This window comes from Chamaea fasciata, unplaced genomic scaffold (assembly GCF_029207755.1).
Source record: "Chamaea fasciata isolate MVZ Bird 193981 ecotype frontalis unplaced genomic scaffold, bChaFas1.0.hap1 SCAF_4, whole genome shotgun sequence".
NCBI classification, from domain to species: Eukaryota; Metazoa; Chordata; class Aves; order Passeriformes; family Sylviidae; genus Chamaea; species Chamaea fasciata.
Genome location: NW_027094089.1, coordinates 77,414,859 through 77,425,801, shown reverse-complemented (window position 1 = coordinate 77,425,801; position 10,943 = coordinate 77,414,859). Strand labels below are relative to the sequence as shown.

Here is a 10,943-nt window from a genome sequence, read left to right as displayed (position 1 = left end):
TCACCTCATCCTCCCCACTGCACGAAGGCACCTCCCCTCAGCACAACAAAGAGCCTGCACCGGGCCACCGAGTGGGTTTATTGGTATCAATGTCACAGAGCTGTGCACAGCACGGGCAGGTGACAGCCGTGCTGGTGGCGTGCTCAGCCGGAGCCGTCGCACCCGCCCTATCCCTGTCCTGGCACCCATAGGAACAGGGAGCACCGTGGGGTTTTCCAGCGTGGCGGTCCCAGGAGGAGCTGCAGCAGCTCTCACCACCACTACCAGGGCTTGGAGTGGGTGCCAGAAGCCAGGGGGGGAAGGGGGACCTATGGGGACCATGAGGGGCTGAAGGGGTGGTGCCAGGTGTGGCACAGTGGAGACACTACAGGCAGCTGCATCCCAAACTGGGGCCTTGGGGCCCTGCAGCTTAGCTCTCCTCTTTCTCAGCTTCTTCCTTCTCATCTTCATCATCCTTCTCTCCCTTGAGCTTCTGGCGAGCAAATTCCTCGATGACAATGTCCTCCTCGCTGGAAGGGAGAGCAGAGCACAGTGAGCCCACAGGAGGAGGGGAAACCCCTGCTGAGCCCAAACCCTGCTCCTGATGGGGGCAGCACAGTAGTCACTGTCACCTCACACAGAACACTGAGGTCACTGTGTGGCACAGCCTGGCCCCAGCACACAAATCCAGGCCCCATCACTGTGAGCCTATATGACCCAAGGAGCTGGGCCTGCAGCTTCTGGTGTTTTTTTGCACAAGATTTTTCATTTCCAAGGGAAAACAAGGGAAGGAAAACAAAGAACTGAGTTACCTCCTTGAGAAAGGTGAGCAGCGAGTAACAGCAAGGGAGAGCAGAAAAGTAGGGGAGAAAACAGAAAAAAAAAAGTCAGCAAAAGAGTTTCCAAAAGCTTGGAAATGTGAAATGATTTGGCAAAACCTACATGGAGCCATGGTGGGTACAGACCAAGAGATTTCCTCTTTGGAAGTTTAAATGTTCTCATTGAGCTGGGAAAGGGATGGTGTGAAAAGGATAAGTGTGAAAGCTTAGAGTTGCAGCCTGGTTTTCCAGGCCCCAAATCCTAGTGCTCACATCCTATTGCAGGGTCTAACCAGACACAAAGCCTTTGGTAGAGCCATGGCTGTCAGGAATGGATTTGGCACTGCAGCTTCCCAGAGGAAACCAGCCCCAGATGTGGCTTCAGCTAGAATAAGCTGATCTGGGAGGAGAAGAGGCCTCTGGTGCTGGGGAATGTGCAGGGGCACAGGGATGTGACTTCCAGCAGCCCAGGGATCTCTGTGTGGGGGACCAAGGCCATGGAGACATTTTGTCCCGTGATGGCACTTGTGGCTGGAAGACACTGCCAGCTGCTTCTGAGGGACAGGGCAAGGCCTGGGCTTGCAGCTGTTGTGTCAAATAAGCCCTGGAAATGTGCAGAACACATCCCAATCCCAGGATCTGATCTCTCCTGCTGCCTCTGGGAGTGGCTCCTGTGACACAGGCTCAGGGCTTTGTGACCTGTGGTTTAATCCAAGGATATAACCTCCAGCTGGGATGTCACATCCATCTGTAATGGATCTGGTTTGTGTGTTAGAGATAACATCTCTTTACCTTGGCTTAGCTGTATTCCAGTGATAAGCACAGTGAGAAAGGGATGGGGAGAGAAAAGATGTGCAGGTTAATACAGACAGGACATTTCAACTGACAACTCTCCTCAATGCTTGGGTGTTTTCCTGGAAAGAGGGACAGTGGGACGGGTGCTATGGGGAGTACACCTCCCACCCTGCTCCAGGACACAGGGTGGGTGCAGCACAGCTGGACAGCTGTACCCAACCCATAAAACTGCTCCCATTCTGCTCCAGGCCAGCTGGGCAGATGTGCCCATCCCTCAGAGGGCAGAGCAGGGCCCTTTGCACTGGGGCAGCTGCACCAGAGTTATTTTCACTAGCTCCCCCACTGAACCAGAAGCACCTCTTCCTGTAGCTTTGGTTTGTGTTTGACATGGTTTTTGGTTTCTGAAAGTCCCTTCTCAGGGAATTTTCTGTAAACAATTTTGCTGTTACCAAAACATGTCTCTTGTTTACAGAATATTCCCTGGGAAAGGAATTTCAGAAACCAAAACATGTCAGGCACGAACCAGGGCTGTATCTTCCCCCCTGATTTTCGGTAGACACAACTCACTGTCGTCAGGCTTCGGGTGCATGAGGATGACGGGCATCTCCACCCCAACATCACTGGAAGGAAAAGCAGCTCTGTCAGGAATCCTGCCCAGCACAGCCCCACACTCAGCCCCACAGGCAGCTCCCCTTACCTGGCAGTGAGATCCCCCAGGATACTGTGGCAGCAGGAGAGAAGGGACAGAAATGAGCCAAGGCAGAGGAGGGGAGATGTTAGACTGTGCTTTATACTGAGGTGGAAGATGGCTGATAGTAGGGGTGGTGGTCAGAGATCAGCCCAGCGACCCCAAAGGAGCAGAGCAGGGATGATGAGGCCCATAGTGTGAGTGCACTCTTGTTTTCCTGGGATACAAAATTCCCCAGCACAGCCTGAGCTGGTGATCCCTGATTCCCATGCCCACAGAGCCTCACCCTCCTCGCGACACCACCAGGTTGACCTTCACTTTGTAGGATACCAGGATGCCCAGCACCTCCTTGTCCATGCCAGGTCTCAGGCTAGGAAAAAGGCAGAGGGGAACAGTGAGAGGGCAGTGCTGTCTGCAGACTCCAATCCCCCCCCCCCACATGGTGGTTCCCAAGATTTATCTGTGTCCTGCAACACATGGGATGCACTGGGGTTTAGCCGGAGAGCAACACAGGAGAAGAGAGGGGAGGGCACTTGGGTGAAGCCACAGAGCAGCTTCTAGAGGCCCCTTCCAAGACAAGGGCCTGCCCTGCAGAGGGATCCAGGAGCTTTGAGCAGCATTGGAACTGGGAAGCTACATCTCTCCTACGGGATGGAGAGTTGGGTCTGTTACAGTGTCACAAAATCCCTACATTTTCCAGTTGGATGGGGTGGGCTCAGGGGCCCTTGGTGGGAGCCTGGAGCATCCTGAGCAGGGGGAAGTGGAGGAAGGCGTGGTGGGGAGCAGGGGAAGCCCACACAGCTCTTACATGGTGGTGGAGGCCAGGTTGGTGTCCTCGTGCTTGAGCTTGCCATCGAGAGCGAGGCCTCGCTTCTGGCGGTTAGCCGAGAGCAGGGGGGTCACTGAGTACGTTTTGGAGAAGGTGGAGTTGGCGGCCACAGTCTCACTGGAAGGGTGGGAGAGAAGAGGTCAGAGCCAGCCCCAGTCTAGGGGTACTCAGCATCACTGCAGGCACCTGTGCAGAGCCAGCCCTGCCCTCCCCATGCAGCTGCTGGGCCATTTCCTTCTTTCGTTCCCTCCTCTCCTTCCCCTCTACAACCACTTCTTTTTTTTACCCCAGCCTTTGCCCCCTTCCTCCCCATTCTCAGGGGGGCAGAGGCTGTGTCTGGCCTCAAAAATGCAAAGTGAGGAGATGAAGAAGCCTGGGACCAGCTGTGCACCTTCCCGAGGGACCTACCCAGCCACCACCGGCTTGTGCTGATGGGACGCTGTCCACATTGTCCCTGTCCTCTGCTTCCTCTGCACCTGCTCTTCTAACCCCAAGATTCTTTGCTGCTTGGTGTAAAACTGTCACATCCACTCTCCTCATCACTCTCCCATCCTCCTGCCTCTCCGAAATGCCACATCACCTCCGGCCCCTTGTCTCTTACTTTATCTCCTCGGTGCACACAGTCTTCGTGTATTTATCCAGGGAATACAGGACCACGTCTGTGATCTGATCCACTGGGGACAGACAAGGGGGAGCCATGTTGGTGATGTGGCAGGGGCTCACGGTCCCCGTCCCTGGCAGTCATGGGTGCTGGGTCCATTCTGCCCCTCTCTCACCTGAGATCTTAATTTTTTTCACAACCTTGTTGGTGGTGTTGTTGATGTTGACGGTCACATGGATGGGGTCTCCGTGGTAGTAGATCTGCAGTGGGAAGAGGCTCAAGGATGTAACCAGAAATCCTGGTCCCCGTCCCTGGGGGGGACAGTGTCCCTACTGACCTCCCTATCCAGGGAAGCTTCGAGGTGCAGAGGCTTGTCTGACATCATGAACTGCCGGGTGGTCTCGGCTTTCGGGGCCGGCCCTGTCTGCGCCGGGGCGAACTGGACCTTGCGGATGATGAGGCGCACGGAGTTCCTGTGGGGACAGAGGTGGCAGCCCCCAGTGTCCCCCACATCCTCAACAAGGCCTTCAAGGGGTCGCAGGGACTCTCTGGGGACATCACAGTGTCTCCAGCCAAAGGGTAAAGGTTTCACCTGGTTCTTAGGATGCGACACATGGACCACTGCCCCAGTTTTGGGCAGAGTGCCCTATCCAAGCAGGGCACAGGCTGACCAGAAGGTCCTCAGCCTGATCCATACCTGGTCACCCCATAAAGATCCTGTGGTTTAGTTTTAGGGCCAAAAGCAGGGGAAAGGGATCCCCTGAAAATACCTCTTGTGAATTTTCTCCTCCAGATTTTCAGCACAAAATCCTTTGACCTCGAAGTCCACGCCACAGGCCTGGGGGAACATATACGGTCACCAAACAGGAGGGGTTCAGAGCTGCCTAAGCTTTAGGTTCCTTTGCTTCCTTTCTTCCTTCCTTCTTCCACTGCATTCCCAGAGATCCTGGTGCTGATCCTCCCTTCCCACCCTTTACCCCGTGGGCCATGAGAATCAATTCTCATTTTTAGCACCCCACAGCTCAACCCCCTGCCAGGGAGGATGATCCAGGGGACACAGACTGGGGAGCAGCTCACCTTTCCCACATCATCTGGCCCGGGCTGGAGGGTGATGGAGCAGGGCAGGTTGGTGGCAATCTGGGCAGAGCAGGGAAAGAGAGAAAAAAGAGAATAAAGGGCATATTCAGAGCTGAGCCGTGGTGACACCATGGAGCCGCTTGGCTGGGAGGGGCTGAGCAGCCCCTACCTCGAAGGTGAAGGGGTAGGCGTTCTCCCCGAGCTTCTTCATCAGCTTCTCCTGCAGAGGAGTGAGGGTTTTGGGGGCCTGGTCTGGCACGGGTGGGTACAGCTGGGTGGTCAGCACGTAGATGTCCTTCCTGAAGGTCAGGCCGATCACGTCGAGGTCGTCGCGGCCGTAGCGGAAGGCGCAGGTCAGCGTCACATACACTGAGCCAGGCAGGAGAGGGACCAGGGGAAGGGTGGGAGGGAGAGAAGGCACAGGGGGTGAATAAAGATGTGAGAAAAACTATTTTAAAAACTCTTCAGCAGGAATGAGTCTTCTCAGGACCTCAGGCACTAAATATGAACAGGATCCCTCATGTCCTTTCTGTTGTGGCTGTAGGTGACACGGAGCACCTTTGACCTGAGCACAGTCCCAGATTGCTGCTGAGCTTTGAGCTGGTTCCATCCCCTCCCCTCACGCTGTATTTCTGTATCAATACCTTTCCTGTCCTTTAGGTACTCCGGGTCGATCAGGCAGACACCATCTGCAAACATGCAAAAGGAGAAGTACGGGTGAGCTCCACTGCCTGGGAGGATCTTTGCCAAAACACAAGTTTTTAAACCCAAATAATCCACTTTGCAGCTGGAAGATGACAGAGAGGAGCTGCTACCAAGGGTGATGTCTCCTCCAGTGTCTCCACCAGCAGTGTGGCTGGGTTGTTTTGGAAAGGGAGTTTGTCCCTTTTCTCACTATTCTCCTAAGGATATTTGCAGGAAAACATGGCATTTGCTCCTCCAGAGCTGCTCCTGCTCTACCAGCAGTCTGCAATGCTGAGAATGGTCTCCCCAGACTCTCCTGCCTGTATTTCCCCCTCAGTGCTGGGCACATCGCCACTCACCTACAGATTCCACCGAATCCACATTATCCACATAGTCTCTCTTCCCCAGGTAGAGGGAAAGCTGGAGGCAGCAGATGGGGAAAGAGAGGACAGAAGCAAGTTAATGTTTGCCATTGAATTGGCCCGAATTTCAGCCCTGAGTTGTGTCGTGGGGTTTGTGACCAGGCTGGACCAGAATCACCTTTAAGGGGTCATATCAGGGTAGTTTTTATTTTCTGTTTTGAAAAGCCAGTCCTGCAGTGGCATCGTGGCAGGTCCAGGAATCAATCACATTTCGAAGGGAAGGCAAACCCAGCCTGGATCCTGTGGGCAGATCCAGCCCAGAGGGATCCCAGCACAGCCTAAACCTTGAGCTGGCCACATGAGAGGACAGGGCACGTGAGGAGACAGGGCACAGAACTCACCTTGCTGTTGGGGCTGGTCTTCTTGAAAACCCTGTGGAGAAAACAGAGACGTCTATTTGGGAATGTCTTGGACAAGACTGGGTGGGGGGACGATGGGCTGCCCTACAAATGTTTTGCATCACCAAGAACTATGCCAGAGTGTCCTGTCCCTGGGGAATTCCATGTCCTGCAAATTCAGGGCCAAACCCAGCCTGTGTGGCTGCCCCAGATGTGCTCCTGAGCTCAGGGTGCCCTTGGAGGAGTGGGCAGATTTTGCATCTTAAGGGCAAGGGAGAAAAACCAACATAGAGCTCACATTCCAGCCCCTGGGAGCAGCAGCTGGGTGCTTTCCCCCTCTGCTCCTGCCCTGAAGTGCCCTCCTCCGTCCCAATTCCAGATAAAGAAAATCAATAAATATTCTTACTTTGACCCCTGTGCCATTTTCAGTCAGCGCAGGAATCTCCTGGTGGAAATCTGTGGGGAGAAAACAGGGAAAGCACTGGACGAGGTGCTGGGGAAGATGCAATCCCAGCCATGGCCACCATCCAACATCCTGCACATCCCAACAAACTGCAGAGCCCTCGGGATATGGTGTTGCCACCTTTTCAGAGCTCGGGAGCTCCAGGTTGAGCTTTGGGGTGGCACATGGGAGCTGAGCCAGCTCCTTGTTCCCAGCCAAAAGGATGATGAAGTGGGAGAGAGAGAAAGGGAGAGTGTTGCTCCAGAAGAATAAGCACAAGGTGATTCCCAATGGAACAGGTTCAAGACTGGGAAAGACAAGAAAATGAACAAAAGGCCTTATAGAATCTCAATATTAGTAGTTTTTGCTATCTGCTGGAAACTGGCTGTCATGGCTCAGTGGTAGGAATGGGCTTGTTTTGTCTTGTCACTCACAGGAAGATGAGGAAAACACAGGGAGAAAGGTCAAGGGAAGCCCAACTGCCCCGTGGAAAGAGGGGTCTCAGGGCACTGGGTCCCTCTATCCCCATCCCTTTATGCTGGGAGTGGGGCTGGATCTTCCCAGCCCTGCCCAAGCTCTACTGGCTCGAGCCGGTGTCCAGAAGGAACCTGTAAAGATCCCAATGATCACCAGCTGATTCTCCGGGATATTAAATGGGATGAGCTCAGCCTCTTAGGGATAGACAGCTCTGACATGAGCACAGCTTAAGCCCAGGCAGGAATTTAAGCCACAGGGACACGTGGACAAAGTTGCCTCTGAACACAACCTCAGGGAAGCTGGTGAGAGAGAAGAAATGGCCATGGGGGTGAGGGTTTGACTCTCTTCCCCACAAGAAGATGAGAACGTAGTCCCAAGCTCAGGATTTTTGAGGCCTTTGGGTGCTGTGGGATGTGAGGTTTGGGAATCCTCGGAGGGTGAGAAGGTGCAAAGGGAGTGGGAGCAGAATTTGGCTCTCTCCAGACCCCAGGAAGTGGGGATGAGGCAATGAAAGGTGGAGGGGAGAAGAGCTGAACTTCTGCTCTGCATCTCCCAGGCCCCAAAGGGGGGACTCAGACCTTCCCTGGCTTGGCTCTGTGGTCCCATGCCACTGCCTGACCCCTCCACCATGTCCTCTGGCCACACTGGAATCCTTTGTGTCCACATTTTCCCCATTTCTCAGCTGTAAACAATCCTCCTTCCAGAGCCACAACCCAGCACCGCTGTCCCTGCCCTGTTTTCCAGACCCTCAGAACCCCAAAGCCCTGGCAGGGCTCAGGCAGCAGAGCAGGCAGCACTCACCTGGCAGGTGGATGGTCAGACAGACTCCTCCTGTCTCTCTCCTCTTCCTCTCCCAGCACGTCCCAGCACTACCCAGTCACCACGGGCTGCTCCCAGTCCTGCAGCTTCTTATATCCCCCGGGGCTGTCCCTCCCCTGGCATCTGATCTTCGCCCACTCAGCCTTGGCCCGGACTGCAGGAGGTGTGTGTCTGAGTGGGTGCTCCGGGGAGAGGGACTTGCGGGAAGAATCCTATTAGTTGATTAATTGGGGAGACGCTTCATGAGTAAGAGTGGGCTATAAATACATTGCTTGCTGGAGCCCTGGGAAAGCAGCTTAGAGGGATTGGCAAAGAGGGCTTAGGAGTAAGGTGATGGTAATTGAGGTGGAAGCTCTGCTCCCGGTGAGAAGGGGGTGTGGATTCCCACAGGGGCGCTCTGCAGCTGCTCCCATGGCAAGGGGAGATGGGCCGGACCTGGACTTGGGGTTGGATGGAGATGGCAGAAAAGGAGGGACCAGCCTGCAGTTCTCCCTCCCTCCTTCACCTTCCTGGCTGGATAACAGAAGGATGGAGGCACAAGCAGCTTCCTGCCTGGCCAGCGTGCCCATGCGATTGCTCACCTAGTGGGGACCTGCCATGGCCCAGGGCACACAGGACACCCTCCCCATGGGGACACTGCTGTACAAGATGACGGGGTGAAGGCAGGATTCACCCTCCCTGAACCACGAGGGAGGGATCAGTCACCCCTAGGGTGTGGGACACAGAGCTGCCATTGTCCCCAACACAGCCTGCTCAGCCCAGCGTCATTTCATAACTCCCAGGCTGGCCTCGTCTGACCCAATTAGCGCATCATTAACTCCAGGTTTGCTGCGGCAAAGAGAGCACTGTGGAAAGCCCAAAGTGACTCTACCTTATGGCTGACAGGCAAGCGGAATTCCCACTGCAACCCTGTCCTAGCCACATTCCCAACCCTCCCTTGGGAATGGCTTTAGGTCTGGTTCTGGGGCTGGGGCACAAGGACAGCCCAGGGTAGTTACAAGCTGCTCCTGCAAGGCCCCACTCCTCCTCCTCACTTCCACCATCACTCAAGCCCTTCCTTTGGGGCTGCAGTTGGTTCTGGCTCAACCTCCAGAGCTGAGCACTGGGATCAGGATATCCCTGTAGGAGCTGCGCCTCCTCCCAGGACCCTGCAGCAGCTCAACAACATTTATCACCTGGTTACCAACTCCCCCCAAACACAGCTAACCTGCTCCCCCACGGCCACTGGGAGCTGCCATGCCATGCCCAGCAGCCCCACTGCCAGGGCTTTAGCTGCCAGCACACGTTCCCTGGGGCCAGGACTTGTGATCTCTTTAATTGCACACAGGAGAGCAGCTTAGGTCCCAGATTAACGGGCGCTATTTCTGCCACAGTCAGGGGGACACGTGAACTGTGACCTTCACACTGGCAGGTGAAAGAGGAGGAGGAGGAGGAGGAGGAGGAAAAGGAGGAGGAGGAGGCATGTCCACTTGGACATCCTCAGCCTGGCCAGGGCCCCCAGCACTGTGCCTGGGACACCTAATCCTGAGCTTTGTTTGTGGCTCTTTGTTACACTCTTAATGAGGGCCCTGTGACCCAGGCCACTTGCTGGCTCTGTATGGTCTGCATAGTGTGGTGAGGTGGAGAGAAGGGCTCATCTTGCGTCTCTTCAGCTCAACCTAATCCCAGCTGGGTGGATTCGGCCTTGCCCAAGTTGGGGAGCAGATAATTCCCTCCCCAAAACAGTGGGGGGATGGACAGAGCCCACATCTCTTCCCACGCTCAAACTGTGCTCCAAACCAAGCACCAGGGAAGGAAGCAGAGTTCAAAATAAGAGGGAAATGAAAGAAGCCTTCTTCCTTTTTCCCCTGCAAAAAATATCCAGACGTTCCTTTCATCTCCTCATCCCACCACCCCTCCAGGTCCACTCACTGTGTGAAGCACAGCTCAAACAGCCACTTGCAGCGGGGCAGGACACCAGTGGATATGGGGTTGGTGGAACATGGTGGGGCCTGGCTTCATTCCTCTATCCCAATGGACAATGCCCTGGAGTGTCCTGCCTTCCCAGAGAAGGGCCATGGGTCCTCCTGCATCCACAGGCTCTGGATGGAGCCTTGGTGCAGCCAGAACCCCCAGCAGTCTGGCCCTGGTGAAGCCACATTGCCCTCCCAACCTCACTTGTGCCCAGGTGCTGACAGAGATTCCAGGTGCCTCTAGCACAGTCCCAGCTCCATCTCTGGCACTGCACACCACAGCCACCTTACATAAACACTCACAGCAGGCACTGCTGATTTCCCAAAGCCCCTCAGAGCTCCAGGTCTTCCTCCCCTGATCCGGATTAAGCGGCATGGATGACATTAATCAGGAGACAGGCACCTCCACGCCTGCCAGGAATTACTGCCGTGTTGTTAAGTAACAGGAGGGAGCAGCACTGGTTGGACTGGGGCACCAGCAGGATGGGTGTCTCCAGCCTGACACCTCTGTGTGTCCCCACGGCAGGTGCTGGGCAGAGCTGCACCCACTGCTGTGTGACCAGAACACCAGCCCCAAATCAACTGGGTGGCCCAAGTTCTCACTGGCCCAGCCACAAATTCCTCTCAAGGCTGGGAACCCAGGAGGAAGCCTCACAGGGGGTTTTGGAGCACTGTGCTGGAGGTGGGGGGAACAGTCCCCTTAGCGTTGGCTGCAGGGATGTGCAGTGGTGCCAAGGGTGGGGAGCGCGTCAGGAGCGTGGCTTGGCACAGCACTTTGTCCTCATCCTTACCCTCATCCTCCTCCAGCAGGAATCTGCTTCTCCATCTATCCCCTGAGCAGCCCTGTAGCTGCCAGGCACCTGGACAGCAGACGGTGGCTGCTGCTCATCTGTAATTAATTGCTGCTAATCACCCTGGCAGCTCGAGCCACCACACGCGTGTGGGCCCGCTGCCTCCCGGCCACGAGGAGTAAAACCTCTGGGGTTGCACCCAGGACCTGTGGGTCTGTCCGAACCCTGTCC

The 10,943-nt window shown here is 55.4% G+C and overlaps 1 protein-coding gene across 1 annotated transcript; it reads right to left on the bottom strand.

The window, feature by feature from the left end:
* Nucleotides 1–309: 309 nt before the first annotated feature.
* Nucleotides 310–8,149, bottom strand: ARR3 (arrestin 3). Its single transcript, XM_066182458.1, has 17 exons — nt 7,952–8,149; nt 6,638–6,687; nt 6,235–6,265; nt 5,831–5,891; nt 5,432–5,476; nt 4,957–5,156; nt 4,788–4,847; nt 4,481–4,548; nt 4,048–4,183; nt 3,886–3,970; nt 3,711–3,783; nt 3,089–3,226; nt 2,567–2,650; nt 2,290–2,313; nt 2,156–2,212; nt 2,112–2,120; nt 310–509 (listed from the first exon to the last, which is right to left on the bottom strand). Exons 2-17 carry the CDS (start codon nt 6,652–6,654, stop codon nt 410–412), a joined length of 1,188 nt encoding a protein of 395 aa, XP_066038555.1. The 5' UTR covers nt 6,655–6,687; nt 7,952–8,149; the 3' UTR covers nt 310–409.
* Nucleotides 8,150–10,943: the final 2,794 nt, after the last annotated feature.

What these genes read in the sequence shown, in the direction of transcription:
- ARR3 (XM_066182458.1), bottom strand. An exon ending in CCTACCCCTTCACCTTCGAG is followed by an intron (nt 4,848 to 4,956) that starts GTAGGGGCTGCT and finishes TGCTCTGCCCAG; the next exon opens with ATTGCCACCAACCTGCCCTG. An exon ending in CTGGTGGTGTCGCGAGGAGG is followed by an intron (nt 2,314 to 2,566) that starts GTGAGGCTCTGT and finishes CTGCTGCCACAG; the next exon opens with TATCCTGGGGGATCTCACTG.